The sequence below is a fragment of the Podarcis cretensis genome (assembly GCF_951804945.1).
Source record: "Podarcis cretensis genome assembly, chromosome: Z".
NCBI classification, from domain to species: domain Eukaryota; kingdom Metazoa; phylum Chordata; class Lepidosauria; order Squamata; family Lacertidae; genus Podarcis; species Podarcis cretensis.
In genome coordinates, this window is record NC_137184.1 from 50,653,111 (window position 1) to 50,678,566 (window position 25,456).

The following is a 25,456-nucleotide window of genomic DNA, read 5'->3' on the forward strand; positions in this document are numbered from 1 at the left end:
AATGATGGGAGTTGTAGTCCCAAAACAGCTGGAGGGCAGAGTTTGGGGGTGCCTGAATTATGTTTTCCTCTCATTTTGATGTTTCTACGGTGAACCCCTTTTGTCTCTCCTTGCTATATCTTTCACTGAGTTGGAAGGAGAGGTTTAATAAGCGCATTGGCCAGATCCACCACTCCTAACACATCATATGTGTTAAAAATCATTGATTTTTATCCACCCTGGTGCCCTGTTACCTGAGGGATCTTGGCCATCAGCTGATAAAGTGGCGGCACTTTTACTCCTAGCTAGGGAGGCCTGGGTGGGGGTAAGCAGGCGGCTGAGCACATTGCTCTCCAGAGGACTGACCTGGGAACGGCGAGCTGGAGGGCGGGAAGAAACCAAAGAGGATTGCAACAGAAAATCCAAAAACAAAGCAAGCAGCCTAATGAAGCAAAGTATGGGAGACTATTGCAAGTCAAAGTGCATTTAGAAAGAAAGAACATCATGGAGAGACAGTGAGAGCCTACACCAGGGGTCAGCAAACTTTTTCAGAAGGGGGCCGGTCCACTGTCCCTCAGAGCTTGTGGGAGGCCATATTAGATTTTTTTTTGGTGGGGGGGAATGAACAAATTCTTATGCCCCACAAATCACCCAGAGATGCATTTTAAATTAAAGGACACATTCTACTCATGTCAAAACACGCTGATTCCCGGACCGCCCACGAGCCGGATTAAGAAGGCGAATGGGCTGGATCCGGCCCCCGGGCCTTAGTTTGCCTACCCATGGCCTACACTCACATATGATTTAAAACATGTTATTCTTAAGGGAAGCTCAATAATTTAAAAATTTTAAAGCCCAATTTATATCAAAGCAAGAAACAGGTAAAAATACATGTTTTTAAAATCTGTTTTTCAGCCATCCTGCACTGCTAGTGCACAAATGACAGACATACAGTCCTCCTGCGGAAACTCCACTGATGTTAAGTATGCCTGCACATTTCTTTTTCGTCTTAATGTAGTTAATGTAGGCAAAGATCCTGGTGGATTGGTGCGCTTTACATTAACAGTGGATTACTGTTATATTTGAATATTAAACACAGTGGTACCTCAGGTTACAGACACTTCAGGTTACAGACTCCGCTAACCTCGGGTTAAGAACTTTGCTTCAGGATAAGAACAGAAATTGCGCAGCGGCAGTGGGAGGCCTCATTAGCTAAAGTGGTGCTTCAGGTTAAGAACAGTTTCAGGTTAAGAACAGACCTCCGGAACAAATTAAGTTCTTAACCCAAGAGGTACCACTGTATTCTTAGCAATAAGACCAGAGTTTATTTAAAAAACGGCTTTCATTAGCAACCAATTTTCCCACTTCTCCTGTTTTTCGGGCTGGGCGGAAATCTGTTTTTTGCACCTTTCTGCTCTGCTTGCGAACCTTTGGATTCCGGCTGCTCAGAATTCGGAGGAACTTTGTTATTCAGTCTGTTTAACGAAGAACTTCTTTTAGTTGAGCCTGCAAGGATAAAATTGTGCCACGATTAGCTTTGCATATAGTAGCATGTATATCAATCAAGCCAATTACGAAGATTGACAGAAGATGATTACGTTCTTCAATCTGAATTGCAATGTGTATAAAACTCCACGTAGATGGAAAGAGGAAGCACATTCTCGATTAATTCAGAAAGCAATTATTGCTGGGTGGAAATTTCTCAACCACTTTTTTTTTTATTGACAGGGCCTGTGAACTTCCCTAATTGGCTACAACCCTAATTAGCTTTGTAAATGCTCTATTTCACAAATACAGTCTTGTGCGGAAGAGGTCAGTATCCCAATGGTAGAAAATCTACTGTATTTCCCCCAATTTTTTAAAGGTTTAAAATTGGGGGTCGTCTTATACACGGAATGTTGCCATCCATGATTTCTTCATTTTGGTCTCAAAAAAGAGGGGTCATCTTATACACAGAAAAATACGGTACTTCACATGTAGAGAACACCCCAGGGTCAACCCCTGAGGGTCTCCAGATAGGGCTGGAAAGACCGCTATCTGAAATCGCAAGGAACTACCGCTAGTTAGTATGAACAGTATTGACTTAGACGGGCCAATGGTCTGATTGCGGGGAAGGCAACTTCCTAGGTCCCAATCCCACAAAATAACAGTAACAGGGGGGCTCAGTGCAATTACAGCGAGTAGAGAATGAACCATCTGCCCAGACTTAGGCCCACACCCCTTCCTCTCTGTCATGGCCACGAGACCAGAAGATTTCACTTCAAATTTTAAGGAAACCAGTCTGCTGTTAAATCCAACTCAGGAAACTGGGGTTTGTTTATATTACATTATGGTTTGACTCCCTGGTCCTGAATGGGGCAACTGTGCCCCTGAAGGACCAGCTGCGCAGCCTGGGGGTGATCTTGGACCCAAGGAGGCACAGGTCCATTCTGTGTCCAGCACAGCTCCATCTGGGACGCAGGATGAGACCCTACCTGCCCAGAGTGGCGCATGCTCTGGTTATCTCCCGCTTGGACTACTGCCATGCACTCTACATGGGTCTGCCTTGGAAGGTAACCCAAAAACTGCAACTAATTCAGAATGCGGCAGCCAGACTGGGGACTGGGACTGTTGAGACCATATAACACCAGTCTTGAGAGACCTGCATTGGCTCCCCGTACGTTTCCGACCCCAATTCAAAGTGTATTAAGAGGATGCTGGCGAGGCAGGCTGAACCTTTCTGTAAACAAGGATTTCATTCTTCCCAAAAGGAAACCTTCCTCTGTGGGTCAATTTGAAGAGGATGCCAGTGAGGTTGAACCTTTCTGTAAATTAAAGTCTTACTGAGACCATAAAACACCAGTCCTGAGAGACCTGCATTGGCTCCCAGTACATTTCCAAGCACAATTCAAAGTGTTGGTGCTGACCTTGAAAGCCATCAATGGCTTTGGCCCGGTAGACGTGAAGGAGTGTCTCCACCCTGGATGCCGGGGTCCCTCTCCTGCGAGAAGCGAGGTTACAGGGAACCAGGCAGAGGGCCTTCTCGGTGGTGGTGCCCACCCTGTGGAACACCCTCCCACCAGATGTCAAGGTGATAAGCAACTATCTTACTTTCAAAAGACTTCTGAAGGCAGCCCTGTTTAGGGAAGTTTTTCATGTTTCATGCTGTATTGTGTTTTTAATATTCAACTGGGAGCCGCCCAGAGTGGCTGGGGAAACCCAGTCAGATGGCCGGGGTATAAATAATAAATTATTATACTATTGTTGTTGTTATACTGTTGTTGTTGTTTGTTGTTGCTGTTAATAGATGGGTCATTGGTCTGATCCAGCAAGTCTGTTCTTCTATTCTTATGACTGAGAATCAACCATATTTAGAATCGAAGAACCATTATCACAAATCAAGATAACTAGATCTGACTCTGTAATTCTCTTCTGCAGGTGGAGGTTAACATGACCATATGTGGTCATGAAGTATGAACTTGTGCAGCCCATGCACAACCTTGCCTGTTGTCTGTGAAATCTAGAAAGTCTCAGGACAGGAGATGTACATAAATCACTTTTAATAGTAAACAGTTGAGGGAATCTGACTCTATGTGAGAAAACCTCACACAATACAGCAGAGAATAATTGGGCGTACGGACAGAAGTACGTTGCAAACTGTATGTATGATATGGCTGCTCTCTTTGCCGTGCTACTTTAGACTTTGTGTAATGACCGGCTGGGGATGCTAGCAGCAGGATCAGAGAATGCAAGGATAAATGTACAGACAGTGATTTAAAGAAGTCGAATTGTAGCGGAGGGAAGCTACGGGTGGGGGGGGAGTACTATACAACATGTACCGTATTTTTTGCTCCATAGGACGCACTTTTTTCTTCCTAAAATGTAAGGGGAAATGTCTGTGTGTCTTATGGAGCGAATGCGTGGTCCCTGGAGCTGAATTGCCCAGGGTCAAAAAGCAGATCATGCTCTTTTTTTGGAAAGAGGGAAGTGGGTGTTGAAACAAAGCCGCTGATTGGCAAGTGATCGGGGAGCGAGATAAGGGACGCTAACGATAAAGGAGGCTGCCTGTGAGGGGGGAGGTAAAGACAGCAAACTTGCGACTTCCGGGTTAGCGCCAGCGCTTAATGGCGGATTTCCCTCTGAGCTCCAGAGGGAGTCTGCTCTGTAGGTTCGGGTCCTGCCGTTACGGCGAAACGGGGACCCTTACAAATCTCAGGTGCGGAAACCTGAGAACAAGGAGACTCGGCGGGCACCATTTGCGCCACCCCAAAACTGAGAAGGAGCCTTTTTAAAGGCTCTGGAACAGCAGCGGGAGTGCGGCGCGGTGCTGAGTCGTCTACCGAGCCTGTGGAGTGAAGCCGCGTCGCCATTAGCGGAGAGCGCTGACTTTTTCCAAAAATTGGAGCCAACAAAAGCAACTACCCGTGAGTAGGATCAATGATCAAAGGATTAAATTGAAAGAATACAAAGGGCAAAAATTTGAAGTAAATTTGGAGTAATTTGAGGAAATTTGGCACCGAAGCGGGAAAGGTACAAAGAGGAAGTCTGCCTTTCCGATCTGTTTGTTGTTTAGTCGTTTAGTCGTGTCCGACTCTTCGTGACCCCATGGACCAGAGAACGCCAGGCACTCCTGTCCTCCACTGCACCCCGCAGCTTGGTCAGACTCATGCTGGTAACCTCGAAAACACTATCCAACCATCTCATCCTCTGTCGCCCCCTTCTCCTTGTGCCCTCCATCTTTCCCAACATCAGGGTCTTCTCCAGGGAGTCTTCTCTTCTCATGAGGTGGCCAAAGTACTGGAGCCTCAGCTTCACAATCTGTCCTTCCAGTGAGCACTCAGGGCTGATTTCCTTCAGAATGGAGAGGTTTGATCTTCTTGCAGTCCATGGGACTCTCAAGAGTCTCCTCCAGCACCATAATTCAAAAGCATCAATTCTTCGGCGATCAGCCTTCTTTATGGTCCAGCTCTCACTTCCATACATCACTACTGGGAAAACCATAGCTTTAACTATACGGACCTTTGTTGGCAAGGTGATGTCTCTACTTCTCAAGATGCTGTCTAGGCCTGTCATTGCCCTTCTCCCAAGAAGCAGGCGTCTTTTAATTTCGTGGCTGCTGTCACCATCTGCAGTGATCATGGAGCCCAAGAAAGTAAAATCTCTCACTGCCTCCATTTCTTCCCCTTCTATTTGCCAGGAGGTGATGGGACCAGTAGCCATGATCTTCGTTTTTTTGATGTTGAGCTTCAGACCATATTTTGCACTCTCCTCTTTCACCCTCAATAAAAGGTTCTTTAATTCCTCCTCACTTTCTGCCATCAAGGTTGTGTCATCTGCATATCTGAGGTTGTTGATATTTCTTCCGGCAATCTTAACTCCGGCTAGGGATTCATCTAGCCCAACCTTTCGCATGATGAAATCTGCATATAAGTTAAATAAGCAGGGAGACAAAATGCAGCCTTGCCGTACTCCTTTCCCAATTTTGAACCAATCAGCTGTTCCATATCCAGTTCTAACTGTAGCTTCTTGTCCCACATAGAGATTTCTCAGGAGACAGATGAGGTGATCAGGCAATCCCATTTCTTTAAGAACTTGCCATAGTTTGCCATGGTCGACACAGTCAAAGGCTTTTGCATAGTCAATGAAGCAGAAGTAAATGTCTTTCTGGAACTCTCTAGCTTTCTCCATTATCCAGCGCATGTTTGCAATTTGGTCTCTGGTTCCTCTGCCTCTTCTAAATCCAGCTTGCACTTCTGGGAGTTCTCGGTCCACATACTGCTTGAGCCTTCCTTGTAGAATTTTAAGCATAACCTTGCTAGCGTGAGAAATTAGTGCAATTGTGCGATAGTTGGAGCATTCTTTGGCACTGCCCTTCTTTGGGATTGGGATGTAGACTGATCTTCTCCAATCTTCTGGCCACTGCTGAGTTTTCCAAACTTGCTGGCATATTGAGTGTAGCACCTTAACAGCATCATCTTTTAAAATTTTAAATAGATTGCTTAAAACAAAGAGACTTTTAAGCTGCAACAGTAAGGGAATTCACTTTTGGACAACAACAGACCCATAGTCAAAAAATAATCCTTCTCCCGTGGACAGGAACGGAGGGGAGGAAATTGTGTATCTTATTTGCCTGTATGAATTAAGGAGTTTGAATCTTTTACCGCTGTTTTAATACCCTGGGAAGGACTGCCTTGACAGAGGAACTGGCTACAGGCTGTCTGCTCATCAAGTTAAAAAGTAACCTTTGAATAGACTGCTAAACTGAACCTTCTGAAAGGGATACAGTGTACCCCTGGATTATGGACTGTGTTGCATCTAAATATATTTGAGTAAAATTGATGTTCTGGACTTTTGGGAAACAATATTTTGTTTTAAAATTGGCAAAAGAAATCAGAGATTTCGCCCTCTAGAGGAGACTTGAGTGTTACAGTTAAAATTGAATTAAATAGTTGCTGAGCCACTGGAAAATTCCTATGTTAAACAATCTAACATCTGTGTGAGTGACCTTGGCTCGGCATGAGAGTGTTTTGAGAGTGTTATGGATGGCAAAGAGAAGACAGAGTCACTGCAAAAAAGTTTAAGATCTGGTAGACAATACAAAATAGACTTTCCAACACAAAGAAGGGCCTCTACATCCGGAGCTTCAGGAGCAGCTGCTGCCCCACAGACAAAACAAAGAATTATGTCATCGGAAGATGCTTTGGCAAAGGCTCTTGGAAAAATTAATGAATCTTTGGAACATTTAACCAAGCAAGGGGCAGAGACAACCAAACAACTTATTGAAACCAATAAACAAATTGCAGAAACTAATAAGAAGGTAGCTGAGGTTTCAAATAAAATTGATTTAAATACTACAAGTATAAATGAACTTGGAAGGAAGGTGAACTCTAACACAGAGATTATTCAAAAAATAGTGGAAGAATCGGCTACAACTCGGAAAATTGCAGAGGAGGCCAAGGAAATTGCGATTGCTATCCAGTTTTTAATAAACTGGAAGAGCATGAACTGACATTGTCTATGATAGATTTGCAACGGAAAGAGAAAAATTTAAGAATTAGAGCAGTACCGGAAAGTGAAAAGGACAATTTGGTGGATTTTCTCACAAAAGAATTTTCAGAATTTTGGCAACAGGAACTTGAGAAGGAAGAAATCAAGATAGTAAGTGCATTTAGACTTGGTACAAGGCAAAGAAGGAATAAGGCAAGGGATTGCTTGATAACTTTAAGATCCAAAGAAGAAAGAGACAAAATCTTGAATCTGCATTACCAAAAAACACTGCAAATCGAAGATTCTTACGTGGAGATCTTCAAAGATATACCGAAATACATTTTGGATGTGAGAGCACACTACAGAGATCTGGCGGGTCTACTGAGAAGAAATAGCTTACCTTTTAGGTGGGAATTCCCACAAGGCCTTTCCTTTAAATATAAAGGAAGGAAAATTAAAATAAAGACAGTAAGTGACAAAGACAATTTTTTGAGAGATCACGAGGAGGACCTTCAGAAAGAGGCGGAATCTGGAGAAGAGCCAACTTCACCAGCAAAAGGAATACTGGATATAGCAAACCTATCATTTGGACTGCAACCTCTGACAGAAGAAGAACAACTACTCGGAGCGGTAGGAGGCAAAAGTAAATAATCTCACCATGGCTCTGCAACTTCTAAGTTGGAACTGTAATGGTCTAAATATACCCCGAAAGAGAAAATCTGTTTTTCATATATTAAAGAAAGAACAACTGGACCTGATTTGTTTACAAGAGACACACGTGATGAGATTACACAGGAAAATACTTATTAATAAAAGATTGGGACAAGAATTTATTTCTTCTGATCGAGTCAAAAAAAGAGGAGTGGTGATATATGCAAAGGAGAGATTGTCGCCGAAATTAATGTTTAAAGATGAACAGGGAAGACTTTTGGCAATTGAAATACAAGTCCAAGGAGAGAAATTTTTGATTGTAGGAATCTATGCACCGAATGAGGGGAAATCTGATTTTTTTAAGAAGTTGCATGAGACTCTGTTGGATTATTTGGATTATAATTTAATTTTGATGGGAGATATGAATGGAGTAGTATCTACAAATATGGACAAGTCACAAAGACAGGTGGTGACAAAAGATGGAAGACTACCAAAAACTTTTTTTGAAATGACTGACAATATGGACTTGGTTGATATTTGGAGAACAAAAAATCCTCTCGAAAGAGAGGGAACCTTTTTCTCTGAAGCTAAAATGACCTGGACTAGAATTGACCAAATTTGGGTTACTAGAGGAATGGCTCCCAAGATAAAAAGTGGAAATCTGCCCAAAAATCTGCTCCGACCATAATGCTGTAAGGATGGAGATGAAGCAAATAACAACTGGTTACTTCAGATGGAGGATGAATGACACTTTATTTAGAGATGAAGAAGTGTACAAAAAGGCCCAGAAAACTTTGAGAGACTATTTTGCAATAAATATGAAGACTAATGTGGAAAAAAGAGTGATCTGGGACGCAAGTAAAGCTGTTATGCAAGGGTTCTTGATCCAACAAAATTCAATAAAAAAGAGAAGCCAAAATGAGAAGATAAGATTCTACAAAAGATAAAAGGAGAAAAGAAATTAAGATCTAAACCAAAGTCTCATGAGATTTTGAAAGAAATTAAGTTATATCAAACACAGTATATGGAATTGATGAATCAAGAAATAGAATGGAAAATTAAACAAATGAGACAAAAGACCTTTGAATCTGCGGATAAATGCGGGAAACTTTTAGCTTGGCAATTGAGGAAAAGACAAAAACTGAATATGGTGACAAATATAGAAGTGGAAGGAAAGAATATCCACAATCCAACTGAGATCAGAAATTGCTTCCAGAGATATTTTAAACAATTATACTCACAAGGGCCGCAGAAAGAAACGGACATGGACAAATTTTTAGAGATAAATGGATTACAAAAAATCTCTAATGAGAGTAAAATAGTACTGAACCAGAAAATAACTGAACAGGAAATAGAAGGTGCCATTCAAAATATGCAACTAGGCAAATCTCCGGGACCGGATGGACTGACTTCCAGATACTACAAATCTTTGAAGGAGTGGTTAGTACAACCGTTGAAGGAAGTCTGTAACGAAATTTTGGAGGGGAAAAGGGCACCAGAATCGTGGAAAGAAGCTTTTATTACACTTATACCGAAGACAGAGACTGAAAACACTCAACTTAAGAACTATCGGCCTATCTCTTTATTAAATGTGGATTACAAAATCTTTGCTGACATTTTGGCTAAGAGACTGAAAAAAGTTTTGATGGAGGAATCCACAGGGACCAAGCTGGCTTTCTCCCAAGAAGACATATGTATATGTCAGATAACGTAAGGAACATAATTGACATTTTGGAAATGTTAGAAGTGAATATAAACACTAAAGCAGTTCTGATATTTGTGGACGCGGAGAAAGCCTTTGACAATATTTCTTGGAGCTTTATGAGGAAAAATCTCCGGGGGATGGGGGTAGGCCAAGGGTTTGAAAATGTTATAGGTGCAATATATTCCGAACAAAAAGCAAAGTTAATTGTAAATAATGTGGTCACAGAAGAATTTAAGATTGAAAAAGGGACACGGCAGGGGTGCCCAATCTCTCCATTACTTTTTATATCGGTCCTGGAGGTTTTGCTGAACATGATTAGAAGGGACCAGCTGGTTAAAGGGGTACAGGTCGGAGCTAAACAGTACAAATTGAGAGCTTTTGCAGATGATTTGGTACTTACATTACAAGAGCCGGAATCTAGTACTAAAAGGGTTTTAGAAATAATTCAAGAGTTTGGTCAAGTGGCAGGGTTCAAATTGAATAAGTCAAAAACTAAGGTCCTAGAAAAAAATTTGACATTGTCTGAAAGAGAGAGGTTCCAGAATGAATCAGGTTTGGCTGTGGTCAAGAAAGTGAAATACCTGGGGATTAATATGACAGCAAAAAATTTGAATTTATTTAAAGATAATTATGAAAAATGTTGGTTGGAAGTGAAAAAAGATTTAGAAATTTGGTCAAATTTGAAGCTTTCCTTGATGGGTCGAATCGCAGCTATAAAGATGAATGTTTTGTCGAGAATGTTGTTTTTGTTTCAAACATTGCAAATTGTGGATAAGATGGATTGTTTCAAGAGGTGGCAGAAAGAAATTTCCAAATTTGTCTGGCAGGGCAAGAAACCCAGAATAAAATTTAAGATTTTAACTGATGTAAAGGAAAGGGGGGGATTTGCCCTGCCAGACTTTAAACTCTATTATGAATCAGCAGCTTTCTGCTGGTTGAAAGACTGGCTGCTTCTTGAAAACACAGACATTTTGGATTTGGAGGGTTTCAACAACTGTTTCGGGTGGCATGCATATTTGTGGTATGACAAGGCAAAAATTTATGAAGCATTTAAAAATCATATTGTCAGGAAAGCATTGTATAATGTTTGGATTAAATATAAAGACTTTTTGGAAAATAAAAACTCCAAGGTGGTTGTCGCCAATGGAGGCAAAGGCTGTGAAAAAGCTTAATATGGAGTCCAAATGGCCGAAATATTGGGAAATTCTGGAACAAGAAGGGGATAAATTGAAATTGCAGAGTTTTGAGAAATTAAAAGACAGGGTGCGAGACTGGCTTCATTATTACCAAATAATGGAGGCTTATAAGTTGGACAGGAAAGTTGGCTTCCAGGTGGAAAAATCAAAACTAGAAACAGAACTGTTAGAATCCAATACTAAGAATTTGTCAAAAATGTATAACTTGCTGTTGAAATGGAATACACAGGATGAAACGGTTAAGTCAGCCATGATTAAGTGGGCACAAGATATTGGTCATAATATAATGTTTGCTGACTGGGAAAGATTGTGGACCACCGGTATGAAATTTACGGCATGCAATGCCTTGAGAGAGAATATTATGAAAATGATATATAGGTGGTACATGACCCCAGTCAAGCTGGCAAAAATCTATCCCTTGCCCGATAATAAATGCTGGAAATGTAAGGAAAGTGAAGGTACATTCTTTCACCTTTGGTGGACGTGCCCAAAGATTAAGGCTTTCTGGGAGATGATATATAATGAATTGAAAAAGGTATTTAAATATACCTTCTTGAAGAAACCAGAAGCCTTTTTCTTGGGTATTGTCGGCCAATTGGTGTTAAAGAAGGATAGAACTTTTTTTATGTATGCAACAACAGCAGCAAGAATACTCATCGCAAAGTATTGGAAGACACAAGATCTACCCACCTTGGAAGAGTGGCAGTTGAAGATGATAGACTACATGGGACTAGCAGAGATGACTGGCAGAATCCGGGACCAGGGAAAAGAGACGGCGGAAGAAGAATGGAAGAAATTTAAGGACTATCTTAGGAAATACTGTAAAATTAATGAGTGCTAGAATGACGTGGGTTCAGAAGTTAAGTGGTTTTCAGCGGTATTGATTAAGAAAAAAAGAAAGGAAAAGTGAAAATTAATTTGAGAATAAGGGAGAGGATTTGTTGAACTGACAATACAGAAATTGGAATACCAAAAGGGGAGGTATGAGGAGGTCGGGGAAGTTAGGTATATGAAAATAAGGGATTGAAATTATACTTGTTTGTTTGTTGTTTGTTGTTTGTTTTTTATCGGTGTGTTTTCTTTTTGTGTAATATCTGAAAATGTAATAAATATCTTTAAAAAAAAAAAGACAGCAAACTTGCAAGGAGAGGAGACAGGAAGACTAAAGCAATGAGGAGAGAAATTAGAAGAGAAGGAGGAGCAAAAAACTAATCCAGCTGAGGAAAAGACACTAAGGCAAACAAGAGAGAAGTGGGTGTTGAAAGGAAGCAGCTGATTGGTAAGCGATAAGGGAAAGAGATAAGGGACAAGATAAAGGAGGCTGCCTGGAAGGGGGGATCCTCAGGATTTTTACATTGGGTCACCTCAAATTCACCATCAGATCACGTAACATGTCCATGGCTATAGCCTGCACCAAAAAAATCACGCATCCACTTTTTTGTGGGGCTGCAATGGTGCAAAAACCTGATTACAAAGCACAGATCCACATGGATCCTCAGGATTTTTGCATTGGGTCACCCCAAATTCACCGTCAGATCACCTAACATGTCCATGGCTACAGCCTGCACCAAAAAAATCACGCACCCACTGTTTTGTGGGGCCGCAGTGGTGCAAAAATGTGGTTACAAAGCACAGATCCACATGAATCCTCAGGATTTTTGTATTGGGCCACCCCAAATTCACCATCAGATCACATAGCATATCCATGGCTACAGCCTGAACCAAAAAAATCACGCATCCACTGTTGCCTGGGGCCGCAATGGCACAGAAACGTGGTTACAAAGAACGGATCCACAAGGATTCTCAGGATTTTTGCATTGGGCTACCCCAAACTCACTGTCAAATCTGTGTCTGTGGCCACAGCATTCACCACAAAAATCATACGTCCACTGTTTCGTTCAAAATATTTTTTTTCTTGTTTTCCTCCTCTAAAAACTATGTGCGTCTTATGGAGCGAAAAATATTTGTTTTCAATGTTTTTGAACTGTGTTTTTTCTTCTCTCAATTTCATTTCATTTTTTCTGTTGTTCTATTTTTGCTGTATTATTTAAATAAATATTTTTAAAAAAAACAGGAAAAGGGAAAAAAAGGATAGGGGGGAAAAACCACCACCAATTTTCAGACACCTGACTACTGTCCTTTTCCGTGTAGAAGACACCCCCATGTATAAGATGACCCCTCTTTTTTGAGCCCAAAATGAAGAAATAATGAATGGCAACATTCTGTGTACAAGACTACCCCCAATTTTAAACTTCAAAAATTTGGGGGGAAATATAGTCTTATACACGGAAAAACACAATACATAAGTCATGGGTCAAATGGAAGTGCTTGTGATTGACAGCATGCAAATACTGATGGGTTAGTATGGAAGAGTAGGTGGCAACAAAAAAGGAATGGCAGGATAAATTATTAGATTATGCTGAATTGGCCAGATTAACAGAGACGATTAGGGGACAATCCAGATAAGAATTCCAAAAAGAATGGGGAAAATGCAGAGAATACTTTTCCAAAAAGTGCCCCAAAATATACACCTGGACTTGTTTTGATTAATTTCTACAGGAGACTTTGTGGTTTTTTAAGTCATAATTAGGAAAAATTGTAATAATCCCATACAAAAGAAATAGTATACAAGAAGTAAATAAGGAGGCCATTTACAGGATAAAGGAAGTCTTTTATTTTTATGTTATCTTTGTGTAAGAGGATAGGAGTTTAATTTTGGTAATTAAATTGTCAATGGTGGTGGGTTTGTTTGTATGTATGAGTTGTTGTGGACTATGTTGTAAATAAAGGTAAAGGTAAAGGGACCCCTGACCATTAGGTCCAGTCGTGACTGACTCTGGGGTTGCGACGCTCATCTCGCTTTATTGGCCGAGGGAGCCAGCGTACAGCTTCCAGGTCATGTGGCCAGCATGACTAAACCGCTTCTGGCAAACCAGAGAAATCAGGGGTAATAATTTGGCTTCCTGAATTCCAGAACTGAGGGGGTCTGCAAAGTGTCTACCATGACTCTTCTGTTCTAAGGGACCTTGTCACATCCAGCAACCAATGGGTGGAGATATGCACTGTCCGCTGGGTTAACAAATTAAGTCAGAAAAGGGAATTTAAGGCCAAAATATCACGAAGAGGTGTAAAGATGGAAAAGCATACTATGTTGTTGCTGTTTTGCAAACATACACTCACCCTTGCTGGGAGAATTCAGACGTGCTGCTGAGGATGAAAGGCGCTTATTGATGACAGTTTCCGCTTGCTTAAGGTTTGCTGAGGAGGTAGAGCGCTTGCTGCCTGAAAAAAGGAATTATTACTTTAGCACAGGGTAGATTTAAGTTCTCAAACTGAATCTGTTCCGGAAACCAAAGCATTCCAAAACCAAGGTGTGCTTTCCCATAGAAAGGAATGCAAAATATATTACTCCATTGGAGACTTCGAAAAACAACCCCTAAAACAGCCATTTCACATGAATTTTGCTATCTGGTCTGGACTCTTTATAATGACTTGAGGAATGAGATTCTCACCCCTCTTTTAAGGTCCATTCCGGGTCACCCAACCACTGCCAGTCTCCTTCCTCTTGGCAGGTCAAGAGGAGCAGAGGATAGCAAAGGCGGCCAGGTTTTGAGCTGGGGCCATCAGAAGATCCACTATTTGGCTGCTGGTTGAGGACCCTAAAGTGTCTTTTATACCATCGACTTTTGATTTCTGTTCTTTGTATATTGCATTCCTGTTTTGTTGCTATGGCTGATGGCTGACACAAATAAAGATTCATTCATTCATTCATTCCAACTCTTGAGACACAGGCACAACTCCTAAAAGGATGTCTGCCTGGGACATGCAACTCTGGCGTCTCTGACTCAGTTCATAGAAATAGCAGGGTAGCAGACTGGGTGGGTGAACAGGTAGGCAGGTAAATAGTTCCTATGGTGGAGGCAGCATCTAGGCTATATTACACCAGACACCAGAAAATATTCCAAGGGGCCATGCCTAAGGTTTTCATGCAGTGTATACAATAATCTTATGAGCAAGCAGGTCATATGAATTCTTTCGATCTCAAAGAGGAAGCAGCAAGTCAGTTGCATGCAAGCAATTGCCTGGTTAAGAGGAACGCAGCTCTGCGTGGGTTACGGAAGGCCTCTAAGCAACACCGTTCTAGACAGGAAGTTACCGTTGCTTAAATCCAGCTATTGAAGGAGAATGCCAAGGCTAATGGGGTTAGTTCAAATAATAGCAAGCAGGCAAATAGATACTAGACCCACCTTCATCTGGAATTGGCAACTCTGTGAAATAAAGTTTGTAAACAAAAATCACAAGGATGAAACAAGCATGAGAGAATTCACAAGGAAAACATTCAGAAATAAGGGGCAAGGCAGGATTAAGGTTCTTAATCTTAAATAACTGCCACTCTTATTGAACAATCCCATTACAAGATGTAACATTAGTTAAATCCCCAATCTGCCAGTACCTAACAACATAGGAAGCTGTCTTATCCTGGGTCAGAGCATTGGGTTCACCTAGTTCAGTACTGCCAACACTGGCTGGCAGAAGATATTCAGGGATTCAGGCAGGGAACATTCCCAGCTCTACTTGAGATGCGATGTACAGTGGTGCCCCGCAAGACGAATGCCTCGCAAGACGAAAAACCCGCTAGACAAAAGGGTTTTCCGTTTTGGAGGTGCTTCGCAAAACGAATTTCCTATGGGCTTGCTTCGCAAGACGAAAATGTCTTGCGAGTTTTCCCGACTTTCCCCCCCTTTCCCCCCCTTTTTCTAAGCCGCTAAGCCGCTTATCTGCTTATCTGCTAAGCCGCTAAAAGCCGCTAATAGCGCTAATCCGCTAAGCCGTCAATGGGCTTGCTTCGCAAGACGAAAAAACCGCTAGACGAAGAGAATCGCGGAACGGATTCTTTTCATCTTGCGAGGCACCACTGTATTGAACCTGGGCTCTTCCAAATAATAATAATAATAATACTGCTACAACTAATAATAATAACATTTCTACCCTGCCCATCTGGCTGGGTTTTCCCAGCCACTCTGGGCGGCTTCCAACAAAATATCAAAATGCAATGATTCATCCAATATCAAAAGCTTCCCTAAACAGGACTGCCTTCAGATGTCTTCTAAAAGTCAGATGGTTGTTTATTTCCTTGACATCTGATGGGCAGGCGTTCCACAGGGCTGGTGCCACAACCAAGAAGGCCCTCTGCCTGGTTCCCTGTAACTTCACTTTTCTCAGGGAGGGAACTGCCAGAAGGTCCTCGGGAGAGGGACCCCAGTGTCCGGGGTGGAGGTGCTCCTTCACGTCTACTGGGCCGAGGCCTTTTAGGGCTTTCAAGGTCAGCACCAACACTTTGAATTGTGCCTGGAAAGGTCCTGGGAGCCAATGTAGGTCTTTGAGGACTGGTGTTATGTGGTCTCGGGCTGTGCAAATGCAAAGCATGTGCTCTGCCACCCCAAGGGCCTGCCACCCTTACAAAGATACTGTTTCAGCCCAGAAGGACATAAAAATATAGATTAAGGGAGTTTATACCCCTTTTGATATTAACCTTCAATATGAATGCAAAAGACTCAGGTGTTATCAAGCACCGGGAAGCCTCACAGAAACTCGCCTACTCTTCGCTTCATTGTTACACTCCTATGACAAGCAGAATCCGACAGGAGCGCCTTGCTCCAAACGGGACAGGTTTTAACAGTGCGCCACCGGACCCGATTAACTATTTTTAAGGTAGAAATGTCTCTAGGAGGAGGCACCCACAAGGGAAATGGAAAGCTTGTCTATTTAAAAAGTTTCCCCTCTGCTCAATCATTTTTAGTCATCTGAAGGCAGCCCTGTTTAGGAAAGCTTTGAATATTGGATGAATCATTGTATTTTAATATTCTGCTGGAAGCTGCCCAGAGTGGCTGGGGAAACCCAGCCAGATGGGCAGGGTATAAATAATAAATTGTTGTTGTTGTTGTTGTTGTCGTCAGGAAAGGGAATTAGCCATGATAGCTAAGTGAATGTCCAGGCTCAAACAGAAAGTTCCTCCGAGTAGCCGTTGTGGGGGTGGTAAACAGCAATGGGTGGCTATTTCCTCCATGCACTAAATTGGGATTCCTGGAAGCAACTGGCAGGCCAATGCCAAAAACAAGATGAATAGATTTATTGTATTTTATTGTATTTTAATAAAGATGGGTGGGGTATAAATAATATACTATTATTATTATTATTATTATTATTATTATTATTAGGGTCATTGGTCTGATCCAGCAAGTCTGTTCTTCTATTCTTATGACTGAGAATCAGCCGTATTTAGGATCAAAGAACCATTATCACTAATCAAAATAACTAGATCTGACTCTGTACTCATTCTCTCCTGCAGGCCAACTTTGAAAATCAAATGTCTAACACGTGGGTAGGCAGATTAAGGCCTGGGGGCCGGATCCGGCCCAATCGCCTTCTCAATCCGGCCCATGGACGGTCTGGGAATCAGCATGTTTTGACATGAGTAGAATGTGCCCTTTTGTTTATTTAAAATGCATCTCTGGAGGGAGGGTGGACTGGCCCCCTGCTGGAAAAGTTTGCTGACTCCTGGTCTAACAAGTATCTGCAAGATAACTGACATAGGAAAGCTACCTTGCTTTCTGTAGAAAGAGCCAGTTTAAACAGGCCACATTTACTGAACCCTTCACCTTTACTTTTAAATCAAACCACACTTCATTCCCATGCTCAGTTTTTCATACATCCAAAGCTGCCTTACAGGGAGCCAGACTCGTGGTCTAAACTGGCCCAGCACTGACTACTCTGGCCGGCAGCGTTTAAAAGACTGTCTCAAAGCAAATCCAAAGCAACGACTCTCTTCTGAATTTAAAAATGGAAAGCGTAATGCTGGTGGTCAACAAAAGAGGTTGAAAGATCTCAAGGCAAATCTAAAAAAAAAGTAGTATAAACACCGACAACTGGGAAACACCGGCCTGTGAGCGCTCCAATTGGAGAACAGCCTTGACCAAATGTGTCCTGGGCTTTGGAGACACTCAAACTCAGGATGCGAGAGAGAAACGGGCGAAGAGGAAGGCACGCTGGGCAAATCCACACCGGGATTAACTCCTGCCTGGAATCCAATGTCCCTGCTGCTGAAGGACGTGTGAGTCCAGAATTGACCTCTGCAATCCCACAAAAGGGATTGCCAAAGAAGAGAAAAAGAAAAAGAGGGGGAAGAAAAGGAGGAGCAGGTGGAGGAGCAGGAGGAGGCGAAAAGAAGAAGAGAAGAGAAGAGACGAAGCAGGAGAAGGTGGAGGAGGTGGAGGAGGAGGAAAGAAGAAGAAGAAGAAGAAGAAGAAGAAGAAGAAGAAGAAAAGAGGAGGAGGAGGAGGAGAAAAGAGGAAGAGGAAAAGGAGGAGGAGAGATGGAGGAGGAGGAGGAAGAGAAGAGGAGGAGGAGGATAAAAGAAGAAGAGGAAGAGAAGAAGGAGGAGGAAGAAAAGAGGAAGAGGAGGGAAAGAAGAGGAGGAGGAGGAGGAGAGACGGAGGAGGAAAACAGGAAGAAGTGAGGAGGAGGAGGAAAAGAGGAGAAGAAAATAAGAAGAGGAAGAGAAGAAGTGGAGGAGGAGGAAAAGAGGAAGAGGAGGAGTAGGAGAAGTGGAGGAGGAGGAGAGGAGGAGAGACAGAGGAGGAAAATGGGAAAAAGAAGAAGAGGAGGAGGAGGAGAGGAGAAGAAGAGGAGGAGATGGAGGAGGAGGAAAAGAGGAGGAGGAGAAGAAGAGAAGAGGAAGGGAAGAAGAAGAGGATGAGGAAGAGGAAAAGAGGAGAAAAGAAGAAGAGAAGAAAAGGAGGAGGAAGAGGAAGAAGAAGACGAGGAGGAGGAGGAGGAGGAGAGAAGAAGAGGAGGAGGAGCAGGAGGAGAAGAAGAGGAGGAAGAGAAGGAGGAAAAGGAGGAAGAGGAGGAGGAGAGGCGAAGGAGGAGGAAAAGAGGAAGAAGAGGAGGAGGAGGAGGAGGAGGAGGAGGAGGAGAGGAAGAAGAAGAATCCTCTGGCTGGCAGCATCTCTCCAGGCCAACAGAAAGGTAGCCCCAGACACCTACCTGGCTTGCCGTCTGAATCAGTCACAGAGCCGCCCCAGGACCATCTCTTCTGTCGAGTTTCCAACCGCTGGCTCCGCTCCAGAGTGCGATGCAGCACCGCCTCATAGCGCTCCTATTGATCAAAAAATCTCTGGAGTTAGGCAGCGAAAATTATTATGGAAAATTATTATGATGAATGCATATATAATATATGACAAATATAAACAGAAAATACAATTATGAGGTTAAAAATGAGAAGAAGAGACAAATGTTCCAACCTTAATTTTAACAGATAAGGAATACAAAAATTTAAGCAGATGGAACAGAGATGTTATAAATCAGAAAGGGAAGTTGGGTGAAGTCATGGCGGGGGGTGGTTCACTGAAATTGTAAAATGTAATTTGAATGATTATGTTAAAATTTATTTAATGAAGTCATTAGATAGATAGATAGATAGATAGATAGAGATGATAGATAAGATATTGCTATAGATATAAAATATATGCATTAATAATAATAATAATAATAATAATAATAATAATAATTTATTTATTTATTTATACTCCACCCATATAGCCGGGTTCCCCCAGCCACTCTGGGTGGCTCCCAATCGAATATCAAAAACACAATACAACATTAAACGTTTAAAAATTCCCTAAACAGGGTAAGAATCCCTCTCCAGAGGAGTTTTAACAGGGTGGATAAAAATCAATGATTTAAAAAATAAAAAATTGGATTTTTAAAAATTTAAATCAGATTTTTTAAAATTTAAAATATTAAGCTTAAACAGACAAGGTTAAATATTCTTTAAGCTTGTTTGTTTCCACGCTCAAATAAAGAATATTTGAAAAACTACTATGATAGCAAAAATCTCCTGGCAGACCTTGAATGATTCTTGTAACGTATAGATAATAAACTAAATAATTTTTCTCTGAAGAAAATTAAGGAAACAAAGTAAAAGAACATGATACTGTGTAAAAAATAACAAATGAGATTCAGTTTTTTGAGAACAATCGAAAGTTTATTTTATCTTTCTTATCTTTATTCTTTATTTTCTTTTTTTTTCTGTGTAGTGTACATGCATAAATTGTAATATGGTAAATTGTTGTGTAAATATGTGTTGAATGTTTAATAAAGATATCTATATATATCTATATATATTATATAGAAACAAGCATAATATAGGATTTTAATGGCTTGGTATATTTTTTTGAAAAAAATAGAGGATTTGGGTAAAGGGGAATGATATTATTCTTAGAAATTAGAAATATTCTTTCTAATATTTTCTCATTCTGCATATTTTAAACTAATCTTGTTTAAAATAGGCAGAAGGATAAAAGATTAGAAAGAATCAGAAGGGGAAGTTGGGCTGGCAGAAAGGGAAATATGTTTATTTCTTTCTGTGATTTATGTTATGTTGATTAAATTGTCAAACCCAATACACATACACACACACACACAAAAGCAAAACATCTTCCAAATTCACTAGTTGTGAACTGAATCAGTCCGAATGGAATGATTAACGGAGCGTTGTAATTGCAACCACTTCTAGATATTTTTTAAGGGATGCAATGACCAACCTGTTAATATGAAAAAACACTGTTCTAAGGGTAACATATTGATATGCATAGAATAAGCATGTCAAGATGTTCGAAACTAAGGCAAAATTAATACAGTGGTACCTCGGGTTACATATGCTTCAGGTTACAGACTCCGCTAACCCAGAAATAGTGCTTCAGGATGAGAACACAAATCGTGCTCTGGCGGCGCGGCAGCAGCAGGAGGCCCCATTAGCTAAAGTGGTGCTTCAGGTTAAGAACAGTTTCAGGTTAAGAACAGACCTCCGGAACGAATTAAGTACTTAACCCGAGGTACCACTGTAATGGCTTTACATTGATTCCTACAAGACACAATGTTAAAGCATTTATAACATACAAGATGTCGGGTTGCGGTGGAGGGAAGCCACAAGGGTGTAAATGATAGTTTTTTTATTTTTGTGTATATGGATTTTGTTTTTCATATTTCTTTCTTTTTTTTCTTGATTAATTTTATACACACACACACATGCGAGATGCAATGAAGGGATGATTGTGGGCATTGTGACCCCTTCCAAGTTGTCCCTTATGCCTAGGACATTCGACTCCCAAGAGACTGTGATCTACTTCCGGGGGGGGGGGGGAGGGTGGGAGAGAGACTGGCAGTGATCTACCCATTTTTAAGGCGGGTGTTCAGAGTTGACAAGCATTTATTTAGGGGGGCAGACCAAAGTTGTTGAGTTTCTTTAGGGGGGCAGGTCAAGGTTGTTGAACTTTTCTTAAGGGGGCAGGTCAAAGAAAGCTTTTTATGTATGTGATGGGAATGCAAGAAAATAAGAGAATTTTGGGACATTACCGTATTTCCCCGTGTATAAGACTAGGTTTTTTCCCTAAAAAATAATGTCAAAAATTAGGGGGCATCTTATATACGGGGCCATCTCCCCCCCATTTTCTTAAATCTGAGTCCCCCCCCCCAAATAAGGGGCATCTTATACATGGGATGTCTTATAGACGAAAAAAATACGGTATATATAATGATTTTTTTTAATACTCACATTCCCATTTACAAAAAAAATGGAGAGCAGACTTGCTTGATCAGACCAATGGCCCATCTAGTCATCTTGTTCTGGGCACTGGGCAGCCAGTTGCTTCTGGGAATCCCAGTTTAGTGCAAGGAGGAAATAGTCACAATATATATATAATAAACTGAAAAAGATACTCAAATTCCCATTTACAAAAAAACCGGAGGCCCTCCTATTAGGAATCATGCCACAGAAATTAAGAAAAAGGTTAGACCACTCTTCATGTATGCACCAACAGCACCCAGAATTTGAGTGGTGAGGAATTGGAAAAGTGAAAATATTCCCACAAAAACCAATTGGCAGGCCCAAATGGTAGAATATATACAAGTGGCAAAAATGACAGGGAGACTTCGAGGATACTCGACATAGAAGGTGAATAAAGAATGGGTAGTATTGAAAGAATATTTGAATACTGATGGGGTAACAAAAAACTTCTGGCAGACATAGATTAACTCTTGTAACTGAAAGGTGACAAATAAAAGGACCTTTTGATAAGAACTAAGAAATCGCAAAAAGACAATGTGTGTAAAATTACAAATTGAAATATGGTATAATGAGAATAAGCAGAAGTCTGTTTTACTGATTTCATCCTTGATCCGTATTTTAATATTCTGTTGGAAGTCGCCCAGAGTGGTTGGGGGAACCCAGCCAGATGGGCGGGGTATAAATTTTTAATAATAATAATAATAATAATAATAATAATAATAATAATTCTGTTGGGAGCCATCCAGAGTAGCTGGGAAAACCCAGCCAGATGGGTGGGGAGAAATGATATATTATTATTATTATTATTATTATTATTATTACTATTCTTATTCTATTTTTTACTTTTACTTTTTTTCCTTTCTTAGCAAAGTTTGTATATGGAGTTTGTACATGGAGTTTGTATACAGGTTACATTGTATTTTTATGTATGTAATGTTTGAATGTTTAATAAAGATTTTTAAAAATTAAAACAAAAATAAAACGGAAAGTGTGAGAAATTGCAATAAATTGCGGGCATCCGGTTGGACACCCCTGCCTTATACTCTAAAAGATGATTAAGACAGCTATAACTAGTGCCACTATCATAGTGTCTCTCTAATGCAGGCATGGTCCAACCTGGCCCTCCAGCTGTTTTGAGACTACAACTGTAGGGCCAAGTTTGGTCAGCTCTACAATACCTTGTCCTCCTCCAGCTTCTGTTTCCGCTTTTCCTCTACTGCTACTCTCCTTTGTTGCTCCTTCAACTTCTGTTCCTTCAGTCGTCTCTGCCTCTCCTCCATTTGCTTCTCATACTGGAGCTTGGCCTTCTTCTCCTTTTCCAATATCTGAGTTTCTTTGGCAGCTGCAAATTTCAACCAGGGTGGATAAAAATCAATGATTTAAAAAAAATTAAATTAAAAAAATCGGATTTAAAAAATTTAAATCAATTTTTTAAAATGTAAATCAGATTTTTTGATTTAAATCAGATTTTTTAAAAATGTAAATCAGATTTTTTAAAAAATGTAAATCAGATTTTTAAAATAAAATGCTTTTGGAGGAAAAATCTTTCTAAAGATTTTCTATTTAAGTGACATTCTAGCCCAAAGGCAATTATTTATCAGGAAATAAGGATTTCTTTTAAGTTTTTCATGTGTGCTAATACTAAGACTTTTTTTAAAAAATTGTTTAAACACATCAGTTAACAAACATAGATGCCATGATGCTATTGTTTTAGGTAAATAAATTGTTTAAATGGTTATGAAGGGAATGCGTCTTTTTCTCCTTCCAATCGAGTATAGCAGAAAAGCTGTCCAAATAGAAGCAGTTAATTTATCAAACTTCACCATCATTTCATCATTTTCTCTCAATGTATTTCTAAGATTAGAACCAAATCAGTCATGTTTAATAGAACTGTCAAAACCACTCTGAAAATTTATTCTTCCAAAAATGAAACCTTCCTCTTCTTGTCCAGATTAAGAGGATGCCAGCAAGGCTGAACCTTTCTGTAAAATAAATTGATTTGAATCAAGTCTTACTGACTAGTGATTTAAATCAGGTCTGACTGACTAGTGATTTAAATTGATTTGATTGAAATCAGATCCACCCTGTCTGCCACACAAATGCAACAGGCTGCATTTTTTATCCATACTTTTAAATATATGCCTACCTTGCTGCTTCTCGCGCTCCTCTCTCCGTTCCCTGGCCAGCCTTTGCCTCTCTTCTGTTCTCAAAGTGGAACCATCGATCACTGGAAAGGACGGCAAAGTTGAACTGGTTACAAGGCTGAGATTTCTGGAGGAACAAGTGATCAATGGGCGCAATTTTCTTTTCCCAGGAGTGCAACTCCAGCCTGATGTGCAGGGATGCTGGTTAACATCAGAATTAGGGTGGTTCATAAAAAGCTCTTTTTTGAAGATGCCTGCTCCAAAGGTCTTATCTTACTACACTAAGGGTTATACAGATATATCTGAAATTTCGTGCATATCGTTAATAACTTTTTAAAATTTTTGAAATACTTTATTTACAACATAGCCCACAAAAACTTGTACATACAAACCCACCACCGTTGACAATTTAATTATCAAAATTAAACTTCTATCCCCTTACACAAAGAAAACATAACATAAAAATAAAAGACTTCCTTTATCCTATTTACTTCTTGTATACTGTTTCTTTTATATGCGATTATTACCATTTTTCCTAATTATGACTTTTAAAACCACAAAGTCTCCTGTAGAAATTTATCAAAACAAGTCCAGGTGTATATTTGAAATATACAAAATATATCAGTTAATATCTTGACCCTACTCCGCTGAATTGACATTCCAGCCTTCACGACATAGGAAAATGGCCAAGTAAACAGCTATTTTCATGGAGGAGGGTCAAGATATTAACTGATATGTATGAAATTTCAGATAAAGGTACCCCTGCCCGTACGGGCCAGTCGTGTCCAACTTTAGGGTTGCACGCTCATCTTGCTCAAGAGGCCGTGAGCCAGCGCTGTCCGAAGACACTTCCGGGTCACGTGGCCAGCGTGACGAAGCTGCATCTGGCGAGCCAGCACCAGCACAGCACACGGAAGTCCTAGGCGCTGAGGTTTTATCCACAGCACCACCCGCGTCAGATATAGCCATATAATTCCTAGTGTAGTAAGATAAGACCTTTGGAGCAGGCATTTTCAAAATAGAGTTTTTTAATGAACCGTCCTACTGAACACCCAATGCTTTTCAGTGGAGCAGGGTCAAGATATTAACTCAGGCATGGCCAAATGTGGCCCTCCAACTGTTTGGGGACTACAATTCCCATTATCCCTGATGTCCCCAAACAGCTGGAGGGGCAAGTTGGGCCATGTCTGGTAGAGGTAAGACTGGCAACAAAGTACAAAGAGAAGCGTTGGAAGTCGAATATTTGTGGTGTTCACGTAGGATTTGTAGGTGTGTTGGGTACGTATTATATGTAATGTATGTAATGTATTGTATCATATTTGTTAAGCACTATGTAAAATGATGTATAATAAAGATTATTTTAAGAGAAAAGTAAATGCAGGGGTCAGCAAACCTTTTCAGCAGAGGGTCGGTCCACTGTCTCTCAGGCCTTGTGGGGGCCGGACTAGATTTTGGAGGAAAAAATTGAACGAATTCCTATGCCCCACAAAAAAAGAGATGCATTTTAAATCAATGCACACATTCTACTCATGTCAAAACACCAGGCAGGCCCCACCAATAACCCAGAGGTGCATTTTAAATAAAAGCACACATTCTACTCATGTAAAAACACGCTGATTCCTGGACCATCTGCGAGCTGGATTGAGAAGGCCACTGGGCTGGGTCCGGCCCCCAGGCCTTAGGTTGCTTACCCATGTGGTCATTTCCTGCTTTGCAAAACAAAAACAGCATCTTCACTGGCCCAAGTAGACCAATTCCTACCGAGCTTTTGAAGTATGTCAAAATGGGACTCTTTTGAGAAGGAGAATATGCAACTTTAAAAGTAGCAGCACAGATTCGTGAACTAAAAAGCGGAAGGATGCGAAGAGCCACAACCAAGGTAGCCACAGGAATGGATTTTTTTTTTTTTTTAAATGTAAGAATTTTACCTGGCCTGGTTGAAGATTTCATACCAGCTGCAGATTGGAGTGGAACAGGACTAGCACCACTTTGGCTTCTTCTTTCTTCTGCTAACACCTGGGCTGCAGCGACTGTAAAAAAGACCACAATCACAGTTATTACAGCGAAAATCCACAATGTATTTCCGGCGGCAGGCTTCATGCAAGACTTGCTGGTATGTCTCATCATTTTTTAAAATTTCTTCGTATATCATGTCAAAAAAACCAGAATTATTTTTATGAGGAATTTT

The 25,456-nt window shown here is 40.8% G+C and overlaps 1 protein-coding gene across 7 annotated transcripts in view; it reads right to left on the reverse strand.

The window, feature by feature from the left end:
- Positions 1 to 25,456, reverse strand: part of MAP7D3 (MAP7 domain containing 3) — a 95,707-nt gene that overhangs the window by 62,453 nt on the left and 7,798 nt on the right. For 3 of the 7 annotated variants that reach the window (XM_079962752.1, XM_079962756.1, XM_079962758.1), the window contains exons 2-9: positions 25,197 to 25,298; positions 23,271 to 23,351; positions 22,303 to 22,466; positions 18,544 to 18,655; positions 14,745 to 14,765; positions 13,678 to 13,779; positions 1,387 to 1,485; positions 234 to 359 (exon numbers count right to left, since the gene is read on the reverse strand). In XM_079962752.1, coding sequence (XP_079818878.1) covers positions 234 to 359; positions 1,387 to 1,485; positions 13,678 to 13,779; positions 14,745 to 14,765; positions 18,544 to 18,655; positions 22,303 to 22,466; positions 23,271 to 23,351; positions 25,197 to 25,298 — 807 coding nt within the window. The remainder of the gene's footprint in view (positions 1 to 233; positions 360 to 1,386; positions 1,486 to 13,677; positions 13,780 to 14,744; positions 14,766 to 18,543; positions 18,656 to 22,302; positions 22,467 to 23,270; positions 23,352 to 25,196; positions 25,299 to 25,456) is intronic. The other 4 variants (XM_079962754.1, XM_079962755.1, XM_079962753.1 and 1 more) reach the window with 4 other exon arrangements.